Consider the following 14,924-nt stretch of genomic DNA (forward strand, 5'->3'; position numbering starts at 1 on the left):
ACGTACCTTCTGGCTCTGGGCCCTGTGGTAACCTGTGTCTTATCTCCATAGGCTCCGTCGATTCTGCCATTACATTGTTACCATGCGGTACTTTGAGATGGTCATTCTTGTGGTCATTGCCTTGAGTAGTATTGCCCTGGCTGCTGAGGATCCAGTGCGGACAGATTCTTTCAGGAACAATGTGAGTGGTGTCAGGCCCACTGCCAGGCTGAGGGAATGCCACTCTGTGAGTTCCCAGGGCCCAAGGTGCTGGGTGGTACTGGATCATATCTTTTCACCATCATCCTGTCCATCTGGGGGTATAGGACCAAAGGCCTGGAGAAGCCACCTCCTAGAGTCCCCCTTTTACTGATGTGCCAGAGTCAGTTGGGGCTGCCCTGGAGAGAGGCCTCTTCCCAGATGGTGTTTGTTTCAGTCCCCCCCCAGATTGTTACCAACTAGCCTTTGCCTGATGGTTGTCTACTCCTAGAGTGTTGGGGAAAACTGGGAACCCCTGTTGTGGTACTGGCTCTAGGTTTCTGCCTAGCCTTTGTAAGCAACTCTCCTTTTGGTTCTAGGCTCTGAAATATATGGATTACATCTTCACAGGCGTCTTTACCTTTGAGATGGTAATAAAGGTAAGATGTAGTAGCTCTTATAGCCCCTATGGGGGCATGTGGGGTGTGTACATGTGAGTGATGATACATGGGCTGGTTGTGTGTATGAAAAGTATTCTGGGAGCAAGTGGCCCTGCTGGTCATCAAGGGCTTCTAGCACCACAGTGCCTTTGGAGCATTGACACTTTGTGGGCACGTGATCTCACTGAATCTAGCTTCTGAGCATGGAGGCTGCAGGCTTTTTTTAAGATGCATGTGTGGGCTGAGCCCCCCCCCCCCCCTACTCCCGGTTTGCTTGCACAGGGAGAGAATGGGACATGACATTGAGCAGAGCACAGGGAGACTTTGAAGAGGGATAACTAGAAGGCCTTTGGTTGCTGAGGACTTAATTTTGTTGTTGTTGTTGTTGGTTGTGAGGCTTGAACTCAGGGCCTGGGTGCTGTCCCTGAGTTCTTTTTCTCAAGGTTTGCACTCTACCCCTTTGATCCACAGCACCACTTCTGGTTTTTGAGTGGTAAATTGGAGATAAGTGTCCCACAGGGACTTTCCTGCCTGGGTTGGCTTTGAACCTTGACCCTTAGATCTCAGCTTCTTGAGTAGCTAGGATTACAGGTGTGAGCCACTGGTACCCAGCCTGAGGACTGAATTTAAGCAGATCTAGAGTTCCTCTGATGGCAGAATGACAGTCTGCCCTGTTATCTCAACCTTGTTTTTCCTTCTTTACAAGGTGCCCTTTATCTTTACAAGGTGCCCTTTATTCATGTCTGTCAGGTGTGACCTTCATATGTTTTCACAGGTGCATGTTCAATGCCATTGGATTGCCCATATTCGTGCATATACATCAGTATACTTGGGGTTCATAGGTGTATAGTGCCTACATGCATGCAACCTTCTCAAGGAGCACTTTCAGGGGGCACATGAGCATGATCCCACTGCTGCCCATATACTGTCAGTCTGTGATAAAGGGGCAATAGCACTTTACAGATTAGGAGACTGAGGCTAAGAGTCATTATGGTACTTACTCAAAATCACAGTATCAGGAGTAGGAGAGGTAGGCTATGTACAAATGGCTAAGAATTCCCAGCAAGCACTTCTGCTGCCCTGCTCTGTCCTGCCCCTTCAGGGTCAGAATGGTGTGAACTCCTTACAATATATCTGTTGCTAGTGATAGAGGAACAGGGAGGGCCAGAGATCTCTTGTTATAGTTGGGTTCCAGGGAAGGTAGGGGACCAGCCAGCACTCAGCCAGTCAGTTGTGTACCTGGCAATGATATTGGGGTCAGGGCCTCACTAAGGACAGTCGGCTCTGTGACCTGGATCTTGTCTTCCTCTGGACAGACATAGGGGAGGTGATGGGTTCAGGTGTGCACAGTAAACACACTGAATCCTGTGCAAGGAGTGACCCAGAGCCACATCCTCTGCCATTGTTAGCCCTGGCTCTGCCTCTTTTCAGCATGTGTTCTGACACCTATTTCTCCCCTGCAGATGATTGACTTGGGGCTGCTGCTTCACCCTGGAGCCTACTTCCGGGACCTGTGGAACATTCTGGACTTCATTGTGGTCAGTGGGGCCTTGGTGGCATTTGCCTTCTCGTAAGTAGCCACATCTTCTTTGGATCTAGTAGGCACATCCTCCAGAATGATGATAGTGTATGAATGTGAAGGAAGGAGGCAGATGACCTGTGTTGGCCTCCCTGGGTTTCCCAGACATGACTGTCCTGCCTGTCTTGGCCTAGGCTATGGGATGGGAGGACTCAAGGTCCATATGTTCTCAACACCACCTTTGGTCTGGAACTTGGTGGCTAGGCCTATGGATATTTGGCATCTCCCTATGGGGTCCTTCTGAGCCAGTTTTCCTTCTCTGAGACAAGTGCCTGAGTGGGAAGTCTCTGGTACTTTTTTTCCTGGCCAGAGTTGGTGGAAGTTTTCCCTTTCTGGGGTGTGAAACCGTTCCCTCTGACTCTTGACCAGGAGATGCTCAGTCTTGTGGTGGCTGGGACTGGAATGGGTTCCCCTAGAACCTGCATGGAGGATGTGGGGATCAGGTAGAGCCACAGATGGAGCAATACAGAAAGTTGTGAGCGTGACTTGGAGATGAGTAAAACCCTGGTGGAGGCCAGATACCGAAGAAGGGAAGCTTTTGTTGTTTTTGGCTCCTGGGGGGACTTTCTCATAGACATGCTCTCTCTGCCCTCCTATCGCACTGACTCTGTTCTCTTTGTCTTCCTGTTGCTGGACTCTCTCGGTAGGAGCTTCATGGGGTAATGCCTTCCCCTCCTCTCATATTGCCTGACATCATGGCACGCCCATGGCCTCTGGCTCGTCCATCATGGCTTCATGCCTGCTCATTTACCTCCACCCCATCTGGCCTGCATGCTCCCTAGCCATCCCCAGCCACTGTTCCTGACATGACTTGGGTTTGGGGGCTGGGCCTGGGCTTGATCCCCTCGTGGTGAAGGGGTTTCCAGTGAGCAGGATGTCTTGGGTGAGTGCTGCAGGCTGAGATACTAGCCTGCAGTGATGGCAGTGAGAATTCTGTGTGGGACTGGATCATGGCCTAGGATGTAGGACATACTGAGGTGCTTTCCTATGTGGTTCCTTTTCTGGAAATGAAGCTTTTTCTCAGGCCCTGCAACTCCTCTGGGTGTCTTAATGGATCTTCTTTCTGTGATGGAGTTGAGAACTTTGCCAGAGTGTTATAAAGGGCCCTTGGAGCACTGCTACTGGGTTGTCAGAGGCCCCCAGTAGGAGGATGAGAAAGCTGAGATCCAGTTGTGTATTATCAGAGTAAGCAAACAAAGGGAGAGGACTAAGCCTTTGAGAGAGCTCTCCCCAAGCCTTCCTCCCTTTGCCACCACCTATCCCTTTTCTTGGTACTGGTGGAGAGTGATGGTCAGAGCATGCTTGATGTTTCAAGGGCAGTTTTTGTTGTTGCCTTGTTTTTTGTTTATTTGGGTTTTTTTGTTTTGTTTTTGTTGACAGTCCTGGGGCATGGACTCAGGGACTCAGCACTGTCCTTGGCTTCTTTTTGTTCAAAGCTAGCACTCTACCTCTTGAGCCACAGCACCACTTCCAGCTTTTTTCTATATATGTGGTGCTGAAAAATTGAACCCAGGGCTTCATGTATACGAGGCGAGCACTTTACCACTAGGCCATATTCCCGGCCCATTGCTGTGTTTTTTGAAACAGACTGGACTTTGCCTCCTGAGTGCTGAATCACAGGCATTGCTACTATTCCCAGCTCTGGGAAATGTAATCTGATTCTGTAACATATTGCTGGGGAGAAGGAAGGGTTGGGACCCAACTTCTCCTTTCCTATGAGGAAAGTCTGGGCTGTGTAGTTGCTCCCTGCTTAGCCTAAAGCTTTTGCTAAAGTCCAAAGGAGGCTATTGAGGGTATGACCAGCTCCACATAAAGGCCAGACCCAGAGACCTGGGGGTAGGGGAGTGGCCTCTGGAAAGGCTGGGGTAAGGTTCTCTGTAGGAGTGCCACTCACTAGTCCTGAGTTTTACTGAGTTCATGTGGCATTACTCCTGAAGAAAAGCCTCCTCAGCATGAAGCCTCCTTGCACTGCTGGCCTGAACTGGAGCCAATAGCTAATTTCTACTGCTCATTTCTGGGCCCCTGACTGGCTGACAGGTGGAGGCCTCTAACCCTGGACTTCTAAGCTTGCTCTGGTACCTGAATTTTCTTTACCTCCCACCTTCCCCACCTGAGTTTTCCTGTTTTTCTTTCCTCCTTACTTCGGCAGTATCAGGGATTGAAATCAGGCCCTCATGCATTGTAGGCAGGTGCTCTACTAGTTGAGCCATGTCTCCAGCCCCTTTTTTTATTTACTGGTTATTTGTGAGGTAGAGTCTCATTTTATGCCTGGCTGGCCTGAGCTGTCATCCTCTTGTTTTCTCTGTGTTGCTGGAGCTGATAGGAGTGCACCATTGTGCCTAATTGTGAAAAGATGTAGTATGCCAATTTCTTTTTGCCTGGTTTGGCCTCAGGCAAATCAGAGGCCTCAGAGATTTATCTCCCAATCTCTGCCTCCCAATAGCTAGGATTACAGGCTTGAGCCATGATACCTGGTATCTGCTGCTTTCTTTTTTTTTTTTTTTTGGCCAGTCCTGGGCCTTGGACTCAGGGCCTGAGCACTGTCCCTGGCTTCTTCCCGCTCAAGGCTAGCACTCTGCCACTTGAGCCACAGCGCCGCTTCTGGCCGTTTTCTGTATATATGGTGCTGGGGAATCGAACCTAGGGCCTCGTGTATCCAAGGCAGGCACTCTTGCCACTAGGCTATATCCCCAGCCCTGCTGCTTTCTTGATCATCTTGATCATCCCTCCACCTAACTCACTACTGCCGGTGTCATTGTTTCTGTATTTTTGTCTTTGTCTCTCATGCTTACCTTCTCCTCTTTGTGTCAGCCAGTTTTATGTCACCTGTAGAGTGCTGGGCACCTGAGGACAGACAGCTCTGTAGGGTAGAGTTCAGGCAAGTGCCCTAAGTGAAATGCAGGACAGAAGCTCTTCTTTGAGTTCCTGAGAATTCTTTCCAGCATCCTAGGGCTGTAGACTTTGCTGGCCCCTTAATCTTCGTTGCTGGAAGCTGGTTTGGGAACTTCAGGGAGAGGTGGGAATAACCACTGTAGTCTGACACTATGGGCTTTTCACACTTGGGAACTCAGCTGTCCTTGTGTACCAGGTGTGCTGCCCTGCTCCTGGCCTGACCCTAGCCCCCTACCTTGACCACTGTCCTCAGATTAGTTCCAGCCCAGGGAGCCCTAGGAGGAGACATTCCTGCACTGGGTTCTCTACCCTGCAGCCTGAAGACCCCCTGTACCTTATGAGAGCTGGGCACACCTGTGCATCCTGCCTGTCTATATCAGCAGCTTCTCTCTTCTAGAGGATCCAAAGGGAAAGACATCAACACAATCAAGTCTCTGAGAGTCCTACGTGTCCTGCGGCCCCTCAAGACCATTAAACGGCTGCCTAAGCTCAAGGTCGGAGCCTGGAATTAGAGCCTGAGAAATGTGCTTTGTATGTGGGGCATGCATGAGTGCATATGCACATGGTGCCTGAGTGTGCACATATGTGTGCATGAATATGTGTTGTGTATTTGCATGTATCTTCTCAAATTGCCCACCTGTGTGAGGGAATCATGCTTACTTAGTTCTAAGCCCCTTTCCTCAAGGAAAGTTTGTTCCCAGCCGTCTACTGTAAGACCCTCTTCTTTAGTTCAGAGTACCAGGAGGCAGCTGCAGAACAGGGAGGAAAGGGCTACCACAGAGGACAGGGGTGGGAGGGTGGATACTTCCAGTGAGGGGATCCAAAAGTAATTGCTTAGTTGGGCCCTCTAGAGTGGGCATGGCTAAGATTCTGGATGGAAGAAGAATGGAAACCATGATAATTATTGAGCCTGTGCCATATACAAATTGCTTTCTGTACCTTAACTCATGTAATCCTCCAAAATTTTTTGCAGTTGGGCATTAATAGCTTGGACATTCTTGTATTAGCAGCTTAAACAAAGTGGAAAAACAAGTTTGCTTATAACTGTGTGTTAAAGGAAGGAACCTGGGAAGGCACCTCTAGAGGCCCTTGGCCCAGACAGGCCTTACTGTACCTGGGGCAGGGAATTGCGTATGGCAGGGGAAGGGCGTCATACATGGAAACACTGTTTGTTTGGTACACACAGCTGTTGGCATCTGAGATCTTCCACTAGCATTTCCAGAAATGGATGTGGGTCTGCAGGGTGGCCCGAGAAGTGCCTACTCAGCTCTGAGAGCAGCACTGGTTGCACAGAGTAAAGAAGAATCTGAGAAAAAGCCCAGGTCATGGTATCCATGGAACCAGACCGTCACCTTGGGAATCCAAAACTTGCCCAGCATCCCTGTCCGGTGGTCCCTGGGATGCAGTTCCATTACTTTGTCCTTAGTCTGTACCACAGTACTGCAGAGATAGGGCAGGAAGCTGCCATATCTACACTGCCAAGACCTGCTCCCTTCTGGGTTCTCTCTGTGGTCTAACTATAGCCTACAGGGCCAGTTCACCTGCATATCCAGCTACCTGGTCTACCTTCTGCTTACTCCATCAGGCCAGGATACTCCTGTCATCAGAGAAAGACAATATCACTTGGTTTCTTGTCAGGGCAGCTAGTATAGTATCTTATGTGGTCATAGGCCCAAGGGTCCTACAGAACCCTAAAATGTCCCTGGGAGTCTGGGTCGCAGTGGTTCTAAGGTCTAAGCCTGTAGTTGCCCTGTCCTGTTCCCTCTACCTGTCCCCTTCACACCCTTTCCTGCTCCTGCTTCTCCCTTTGGCTCTACTCTTCCCTCCACAGCTCCCTCCTTCTCTTAGGGTTCTACTTGGTCATGATGGCTCTTCCCCTGCCCTTTCCTTCTGACCCCTCTCCTCTCTTGTGCTCATGTCCCACTTTGTAGCTCCTCCCCTTCCTCATGACCCTTTCCTGTGGTACTCTTCTTCCTTCACAGCTCTGCCCCCTCTTCCTTACAGGCTGTGTTTGACTGTGTGGTGAATTCCCTGAAGAATGTCCTCAACATCCTGATTGTCTACATGCTCTTCATGTTCATATTTGCCGTCATTGCTGTACAGCTCTTCAAAGGGAAGTTTTTCTACTGCACTGATGAATCTAAGGAGCTGGAGAGGGACTGCAGGTAAGCTGAGGCAGGGTGTGCATCATTCAGCTCTAGGATACAGAAAACACCGACTGCTCCTTCAGGAGCAGGTGGGGCTGGGAGCCTCCCTTGCAGTGTGGGGACAGTGTGAAGCTAGGTGGCCTGCTTGAGATGTGCTGATGCTACAGAAGAGAGGGGAATGTGCCTCCTGTCTCCAAGAGTTGTCCCAAAGGTCTGTAGCTTTCCCTTCACAGAGAGTACCTAGGCTCTGAGGGATCCACTAGGCTCCTCCTGCCTGCAGACAACCAAGGAGCTCAGGATATTGCAGGGAGGTCTCTAAACCCTAGCTAAAAGTTTAGGTTGGAGAATTCAGAGGAATTATCCTCAGGGTATGTCAGATCTTCTTGGGTTTGGCCTTAAACTCAGGACAGGAGAGGTGCCCTCTTTTTTTTTTTTTTGGCCAGTCCTGGGCCTTGGACTCAGGGCCTAAGCACTGTCCCTGGCTTCTTCCCGCTCAAGGCTAGCACTCTGCCACTTGAGCCACAGTGCCGCTTCTGGCCGTTTTCTGCATATGTGGTGCTGGGGAATCGAACCTAGGGCCTCGTGTATCCGAGGCAGGCACTCTTGCCACTAGGCTATATCCCCAGCCCGAGAGGTGCCCTCTTAGAGGAGCTAGGCAATGGTTAGGTTGTATACATACTGAGCAAGGTGGTGTGGGCAATTCCTTCCCATTGGTGCAGTAAGTTCCCATTGTTTATGGTTGTGTGGATGTCACACAGCTTCATGGTGGGTGGGCATTTGGGTGTTTTTTGTGCAGGTTTGAACATTGCTGCTGTGAGTGTCTGATGTGCACATTTCTAAGAGGTATCTTTCCAGGAGGGTGTCCAGGCTGTGCCTTGTCTATCTTTAGTAATGCTAGAAAGCCACTTGTATTAAGTGGTTTCTCACCATTATGAGTGAGAGTGTCAGATGCCTGCACTCTTGCCTGCTTTTACATTCCCTCCCTTTCTGGGTGTGGGGTTTGATTTGTACTGGGTGGTAACCAGTGAGATCGAGCCACTTCTGGCTGCACTGACCATTGGCAGTGTCTATTCAGGTTCTTTTGTTCATTATCTTATGTAGATTGTCTGCTTTTCTGCTTAATTTGAAGAAATTCTCTCATATGTTGCTTGACATTTTTACCCATTGATCTGAGGATAGATGTCTTTTTTTGTGGGGTGCATTTTTGCTCAATCAGTGATATCTTTTATGTTTTGGTATTGTTCAGAAAGGGTGTTTCTGTGTGGCCCAAGCTGGCATTTGTATTCATATAGCCTGCTGAGGTTTGCCTCCAACTTGAAATTCTCCTGTCTCAGCCTCCTGTGTGCTGATATTATGGATTTGTGTCACCATTCCTGACTCAGGGGTCTTTTAAAGAACAGATTCTTGATTTTGATGTAATCTAGTTTACCTCTTAGGAGTGCTAATTCTGACTGTATGAGAAGCACCTAGGTGATTAATTAGTAAAGCGCACATCTCTGTGTATTTTTGTGAGGGGGTTTTCAGAGAGTGTTGGGACCTCAAGGATCCCTTTTCCCCTATCTCCCGGGGAAAATACCTGAATTCTAACTATGAAAGAGCACTCGGCCTTGTCTTCAGCCAGCAGAAGGCAAAAGTGTACTCTCATGGATTATGCTAAGTTGAGGAATGGTTGCCGAAGCTTCCCCAAGCCGGGCTTGCTTCTCTTCCTGTTGAGGCCGGAAGGTGGGAGGAGCGAGCTCCCACACTGCCCCAGGGCTGGTTGAAGGGCAGTGAGAATCCCCAACAAGAGAGGATTAACAGGGCAGGAAGACCTGTCTTGAATGTGGGTGGCACCGTGCAATGTGCTGGAGGCCTAAGGAATGTATTACAAATGGATGCTGACTAGTGTAGGCATTCTCTCTCTGCTTCCATGAGGTGAGCTTCTGTGCTCTGCTCTGCCCTCTCAGCCATGGTGGACTGAATCCTCTGAAACTGGGAGGCAAATTATTCACAACTGGTACCAAAGAGGTGGAGTCATTGCTGTGATTACTTAATGACGTGGTTCAGGAGCCTTTGGAACTGGTTTGTGAAAAAATTTGGCAATTTTTGAGAGAAGGCCAATAAACCTATAAGAAGAACCTAGTAGGTGACCAGAATGCTTATAGGGATGTATACAGTAAAGATTGTGCCCACGAGGTTTTATTTATTTATTTTTAAGTCATCTTTATGTAGTTGTACAAAGAGTTGCATTTTAACAAAGCAATTTATGAATACAATGCATCTTGATCAATGTCACCCCTCTCGATATTCTCTCCCATCACTCTCAACCTCCCCCTGCCCTCACTCTTCTTAATTTTTGCAGTATATACATTGAATTCTTGGCTGCATTCTCCCCTTCTTCTCTTCATAGATGTTTTTTAGATAGGAATCAAGACTGTTGGGAATTGGACTGGAAGCATTCATGTTACAATGTGTCTACATTTTGTTCAAGCCCCAATACTTTGGGGAAGACTGAATTAAAAGATAGTCCTTTATCTTTTAGTTAATTTAGTAGAGGAACTTTCAAGGTTCTCCAGAACTCAGGGAAAGCCTACTATCTCTCTGTGTGTTTTCTCTCTGTCATAGATGTGATGTGCTGCTTTACTACAGTCTCCCTGCTCTGTTAGGCTGGAAACCTCTGAGGCCATGAGCCAGAATAACCTTTCCTGCCTCAAGTTGTTTCAGATATTTTTTTACAGCAGGGAAAAAAAAAAAGTTAATTAACAAGCCTCTTTTTTTTCGTCTGTTTGATATTTCTGACCTGCTTAAGAAATATATCTTATTGTCAAGGATGTTCCATTCTAACAGTTGTTTGATGTTGTGTGAGGCATAGGCAAAGATAACTTTTCTGATCCAGCACCATTTATTGGATGATCATCCTTTGATTTCAGTGTGTTATCCCTTGTTTTTATTTTAAGTACCTTTTTTGAGATATGATTCACACATCATATAACATATTCATGCTATCCATTTGAACTGCAAAATGCAGTGGTTTCAAGTGTATTTTTACCACCTCAAACCAAAAAAAAAAAACCCAAAGCAGTCAAGCCAAACCCAACCCAAGCTAAACCCAAACAAAACTTGACCCTTTGGCTCTTTGTTTCATTTTCCCCATCCCCATCCCTAAGCAACCTCCTGTGTTAAAGTAAGTAGAGTCACGCAAAGAATGTTCTTGTATGACTGGCTTTTTTCGGCTAGTGTAGTATTGTCACAGCTCATTCATACTAGAGTGTGCTCAGAGTCACTTTCCTTCTGCAGCAGAATATTGGTTCTGTGATGTGCCACATTTCATTTGTCCCCCTAGTGGTGGACATTTGGGGTGTTTTAGCTTTTTGGTTACTATGGATAAGGTTGCCATAAACACTTATATGAAAAGTTTTGTGCAGATTTCTGTTTTTCACTCTTCTTGATATACACCTAGTTGTGGAAATGCTGGGTACCATGGTGACTGATGTGGGCCCTGAGGCAGCGTCAGACCAGTTCCAAGGCAGTGGACAAGGATTCCAATTTCTCCACATTCTTACCAACATTTGTTATCTTTTGCTTGTTTTTGTTTAGTTACATTAATCTCATGGGAATGAAGTGATATCGGTGTGGTTTTGATTTGCTTTTTTCTGATGATTGATCATATGAAACATCTTTTCATATTCTAATTGGCCCTTTGTATATCTTCTTTGAAGAAATGTCTATTCTAACATTTGACTCATTTTAAATTTGACTTGTAGTTTTCATATTGATTGTAACATTTTTACATATTCTCAGTGCAAGTCTCTTGTCTTATTGATACTTAACCAGTATTCTGTCTCATTCTGTAGGCCATCTTTTTACTTTTTAAACTGCCTTCTGAGAAACAGAAGTTTTAATTTTGGATGAAGTTGAGCTTATCTGATTTTTAAAATTTCTTTTCATGCTATGATTATGATTGCATATCTTGAAGCCATTCCCAAATATAAAGTCATAAAGATTTGCCCCTATGTTTTCTCTTAAGAGAAACTTTTTGACTTTTTTAATGTCTTAAAAAATTTCAAATTGTTATTATAGTGACATACAGATGGGGTACAGTTATATATGTTGAGTAAAGAGTACATTTCTCTTTTATTTTTTAGTTTTTCTTAAATTAAAAAATGTATTGCTAAGGTAATAATATACAGAGAGGTTGCAGTTAACATGTCAGGTAGTAAGTACATTTCTTCTTGAACAGCGTTACCTCGTCCCTTGTTTTCTCCTAGTTTTTTCCCCTCCCAACCTCCCTCCCTCATAAGTTGTATAGTTCATTTTCAACATAGTGTCTAGTGATGCTGATGAATTAGTTCACCCTTTGTCCCACCATTTCTGTGCTTTCCCCTACCCTCCCAAATCAGATAAACTTACACATAAGGCACAGAAATAAAAATTAAAAAAAAAAACAGCAACAAAGGGGAAAAACAGAAAAAAAACCCACAAAAATTGAAATGAAAAACTTCTAATATTTCCATTTCATGGAGTTCATTTCAATAAGCATCATTTTTTTGTAGTTTTTTTTTTTTTTGCCAGTCCTGGGGCTTGAACTCAGGACCTGAGCACTGTCTCTGGTTTCTTTTTGCTCAAGGCTAGTGCCGTGGTTTGCGACCCTTCTCCCCACTTCTCCAGAGGAGATGCCCAAATTCCAAGCTATGAAAGAACACTCGGCTTTAATCTCCCGCCCACGGAAGGAACAAAGTGTGTTCTTATGGATTACGCTAAGCTGAGGAAAGGTTGCCGATACCCCCCTCCCCGGTCCCCTCATGTGTCAGGAACGGTGGAGAGAGGCATCAGGGAGACGTATTTGATGGTCCATGAGTCTCAGCCTCCCAGAGGGCAGAAGAATTTATTACAGTGACAATGGCGGAAGGGGAGAGACTTGGGGTGACTAACTCATTAGCTGAGCTGGGCTGCCCATTGGGTGATGTCTTAAAACTTCCTCTGTGGGCGGGAACCACAATCCCCCAAGGGCCGGCCTCTGCCATTAGACACGTGGCTGAGCCAAGAGGCGGGGACCACTTGCTTCTCTTCCGGTTGAGGCTGGAAGGTGGGAGTGGCTAGCTCCTACACTGACCCAGGGCTAGGGGAAGGGCAGCATCTTGGGAGCTCTGTCGCCCCTCCCCCCTTAAGGCCAAACTAAATCCCCAACAGGCTAGCACTCTACCTCTTGAGCCACAGCGCCACTTCTGGCTTTTTCTAGATATGTGGTGCTGAGGAATCGAACCCAGGGCTTCATGTATATGAAGGGAGCACTCTACTATTAGACCATATTCCCATATAGCTTTTGAGCCTTTGTGATCTTCTAAGAATATCCTCCTTTGCTCTCACTGTGTGAATGTTTAATGTATCCTGTTCAATTTATCATGTCAAAGTGTACATTTTTGTCTTTTACTATCCATTGTGTTTACTCACAGATTTTTAGGCATATTCTAATTACTACAGATGAGGGAAACTGTGCAACTTATGTTTTTTGGGCCCTGGCTTACTCTGCTTGATAGATATTTTTTTCCAAATCTTTCTATTTCCTAACGAACGAGGCAATATCATTCTTTTGATAGAAGCATAGATTCCCATTGTGTATATATACCGCATTTTCTTGATCCATTCTTCCACTGAGGGGCATCTAGGTTGATTCCATATCTTGACTATAGTGAACAATTTTCAATTATTATTAAAAGTGATTTACAGAGGGGTTACAGTTATATACATCAGGTAAGGAGTACATTTCATTTTGGACAATGTCACCCTTTCCCTCCCTCTCTCCCACGTTTTCCTCCCATCCCTTTTAATGGCTTATATAAAAATTTTAGCACCTATATTTAGGTCTTTTGTCCATTTTGGGTTGTATTTATATATGGAAAGAGGTAAAAGTCCTTAAGTTTGTTCTTCTGCATCCAGAATGACAGGAAATTCACTTGTGCTGGTGCCATCTGTTAAATGGTACTACACATAGAATGGTACTAGTACCCTTTTCAAAAATCTACTGCCCAAATATACATGATTATTTGGACTCTTTTATCTTTAACCTTTGTCTTCTCTAATGTTTCCATTCCCAGGGGTCAGTATTTGGATTATGAAAAAGAGGAAGTGGAAGCCCAACCAAGGCAATGGAAGAAATATGACTTCCACTATGACAACGTACTCTGGGCCCTGCTGACACTGTTCACGGTGTCCACAGGAGAGGGGTGGCCCTTGTGAGTGTCTCTTCTGCTTGTTGTGGCTGGTTAGGCCAGACAGAGCAGGGTGCCCTGAGGTTGGCCTTCCTTCCCTCAGCATTGTGGGACCCAGGCGTAGAGCACACTTATGACCGCTCTGTGGTGCAAGCCCTGAGCTCCCTGGGAAGCTCTCTTAATGTTTGCTCTCCTCTTGGACAGGGTGTTGAAACACTCTGTTGATGCCACCTATGAGGAGCAGGGACCGAGCCCTGGGTTCCGCATGGAGCTGTCCATCTTCTATGTGGTCTACTTCGTTGTCTTCCCCTTCTTCTTTGTCAACATCTTTGTGGCCTTGATTATCATCACCTTCCAGGAGCAGGGGGACAAAGTGATGTCGGAGTGCAGCCTGGAAAAGAATGAGGTAGGTAGATGTACCATGGGCTCCTGGGATCAGCTCTGTGGGTGGAACTGACTACTAGGCTTTCTTTCTGTACATGCGTTGCTCATGGGCTTCACAGTCAGAGTCTCCTTTTTTTCTGTAGATGGAGACCACATTTGCTCTGTTGAGCCTACTTAGAAAAGGCCCCACTGCTTCTGTGCCTCTGAGTGGGTAGATGGTACCACGTGCAGTAGGCACTGTGGGATTGGCCCACCCTAAGTTGATGATGCTCCTTTTCCCCATGCAGAGGGCTTGCATTGACTTTGCCATCAGCGCCAAGCCCCTGACACGGTACATGCCCCAAAACAAGCAGTCGTTCCAGTATAAGACATGGACATTTGTGGTCTCACCTCCCTTCGAGTACTTCATCATGGCAATGATAGCCCTCAACACAGTAGTGCTGATGATGAAGGTATGTGGGGCCCACCCCAATGAAGGACTGGCACCTGCTGAGGGTTAGGGTCCAGTTTTGAGGCTGGGTGGACAGCATCCTCCTTCTTGCTGGCACGTTCCAACGCTATAGTGGTCTTTTGTCCTGGCTAGCACAGAATGCCTGTGGAATCCTCTTCCCTCTTTTGTCTGTGGCTGAGACAATAAGAAGGTCTGGGAAGGGCAGGTTCAGGGAAGAGCAGGGAGGAATGTCCTGGGTGTGGGCAAATGTGGAGTTCTGTCGGTGTTCTGTGTGCATAGAGACCCACAGTGGTCCCAGGTAGGGCATCTTGGGGTGTTGTGCCCTCGGACAACAGTACTCATTCCCTGGGCAGTTCTATGATGCACCCTACGAGTATGAGCTGATGCTGAAATGCCTGAACATCGTATTCACATCCATGTTCTCTATGGAATGCGTACTGAAGATCATCGCCTTTGGGATGCTGGTATGTGCCTCAACTAACTCTTTGCCTTTTAGTGATCTTCATTTGGGTTCCCCCTTTATTGGGCAAGCTTGGGGCCTCACAATTTGGAACCACAAATTCCCCAAGCCCCCAACACAACACCATGAGGCTTCAGGGGAAGGCTGCTTTGACACTCTTAGCTGCCTGAGTCCTGCTCCAGCCTCAGTCCTGGTAGGCAGGCAGT

The 14,924-nt window shown here is 46.8% G+C and overlaps 1 protein-coding gene across 1 annotated transcript in view; it reads left to right on the plus strand.

The window, feature by feature from the left end:
* Cacna1b (calcium voltage-gated channel subunit alpha1 B) overlaps positions 1-14,924 on the plus strand; it is a 165,556-nt gene that overhangs the window by 110,852 nt on the left and 39,780 nt on the right. The window contains exons 23-31 of the mRNA XM_048347216.1: positions 52-181; positions 558-617; positions 2,081-2,187; positions 5,486-5,582; positions 7,093-7,253; positions 13,310-13,447; positions 13,628-13,829; positions 14,095-14,259; positions 14,612-14,722. Of these exons, the coding sequence (XP_048203173.1) occupies positions 52-181; positions 558-617; positions 2,081-2,187; positions 5,486-5,582; positions 7,093-7,253; positions 13,310-13,447; positions 13,628-13,829; positions 14,095-14,259; positions 14,612-14,722 (1,171 nt within the window). The remainder of the gene's footprint in view (positions 1-51; positions 182-557; positions 618-2,080; positions 2,188-5,485; positions 5,583-7,092; positions 7,254-13,309; positions 13,448-13,627; positions 13,830-14,094; positions 14,260-14,611; positions 14,723-14,924) is intronic.

Source organism: Perognathus longimembris, chromosome 1 (assembly GCF_023159225.1).
Source record: "Perognathus longimembris pacificus isolate PPM17 chromosome 1, ASM2315922v1, whole genome shotgun sequence".
Classification (NCBI taxonomy): Eukaryota; Metazoa; Chordata; class Mammalia; order Rodentia; family Heteromyidae; genus Perognathus; species Perognathus longimembris.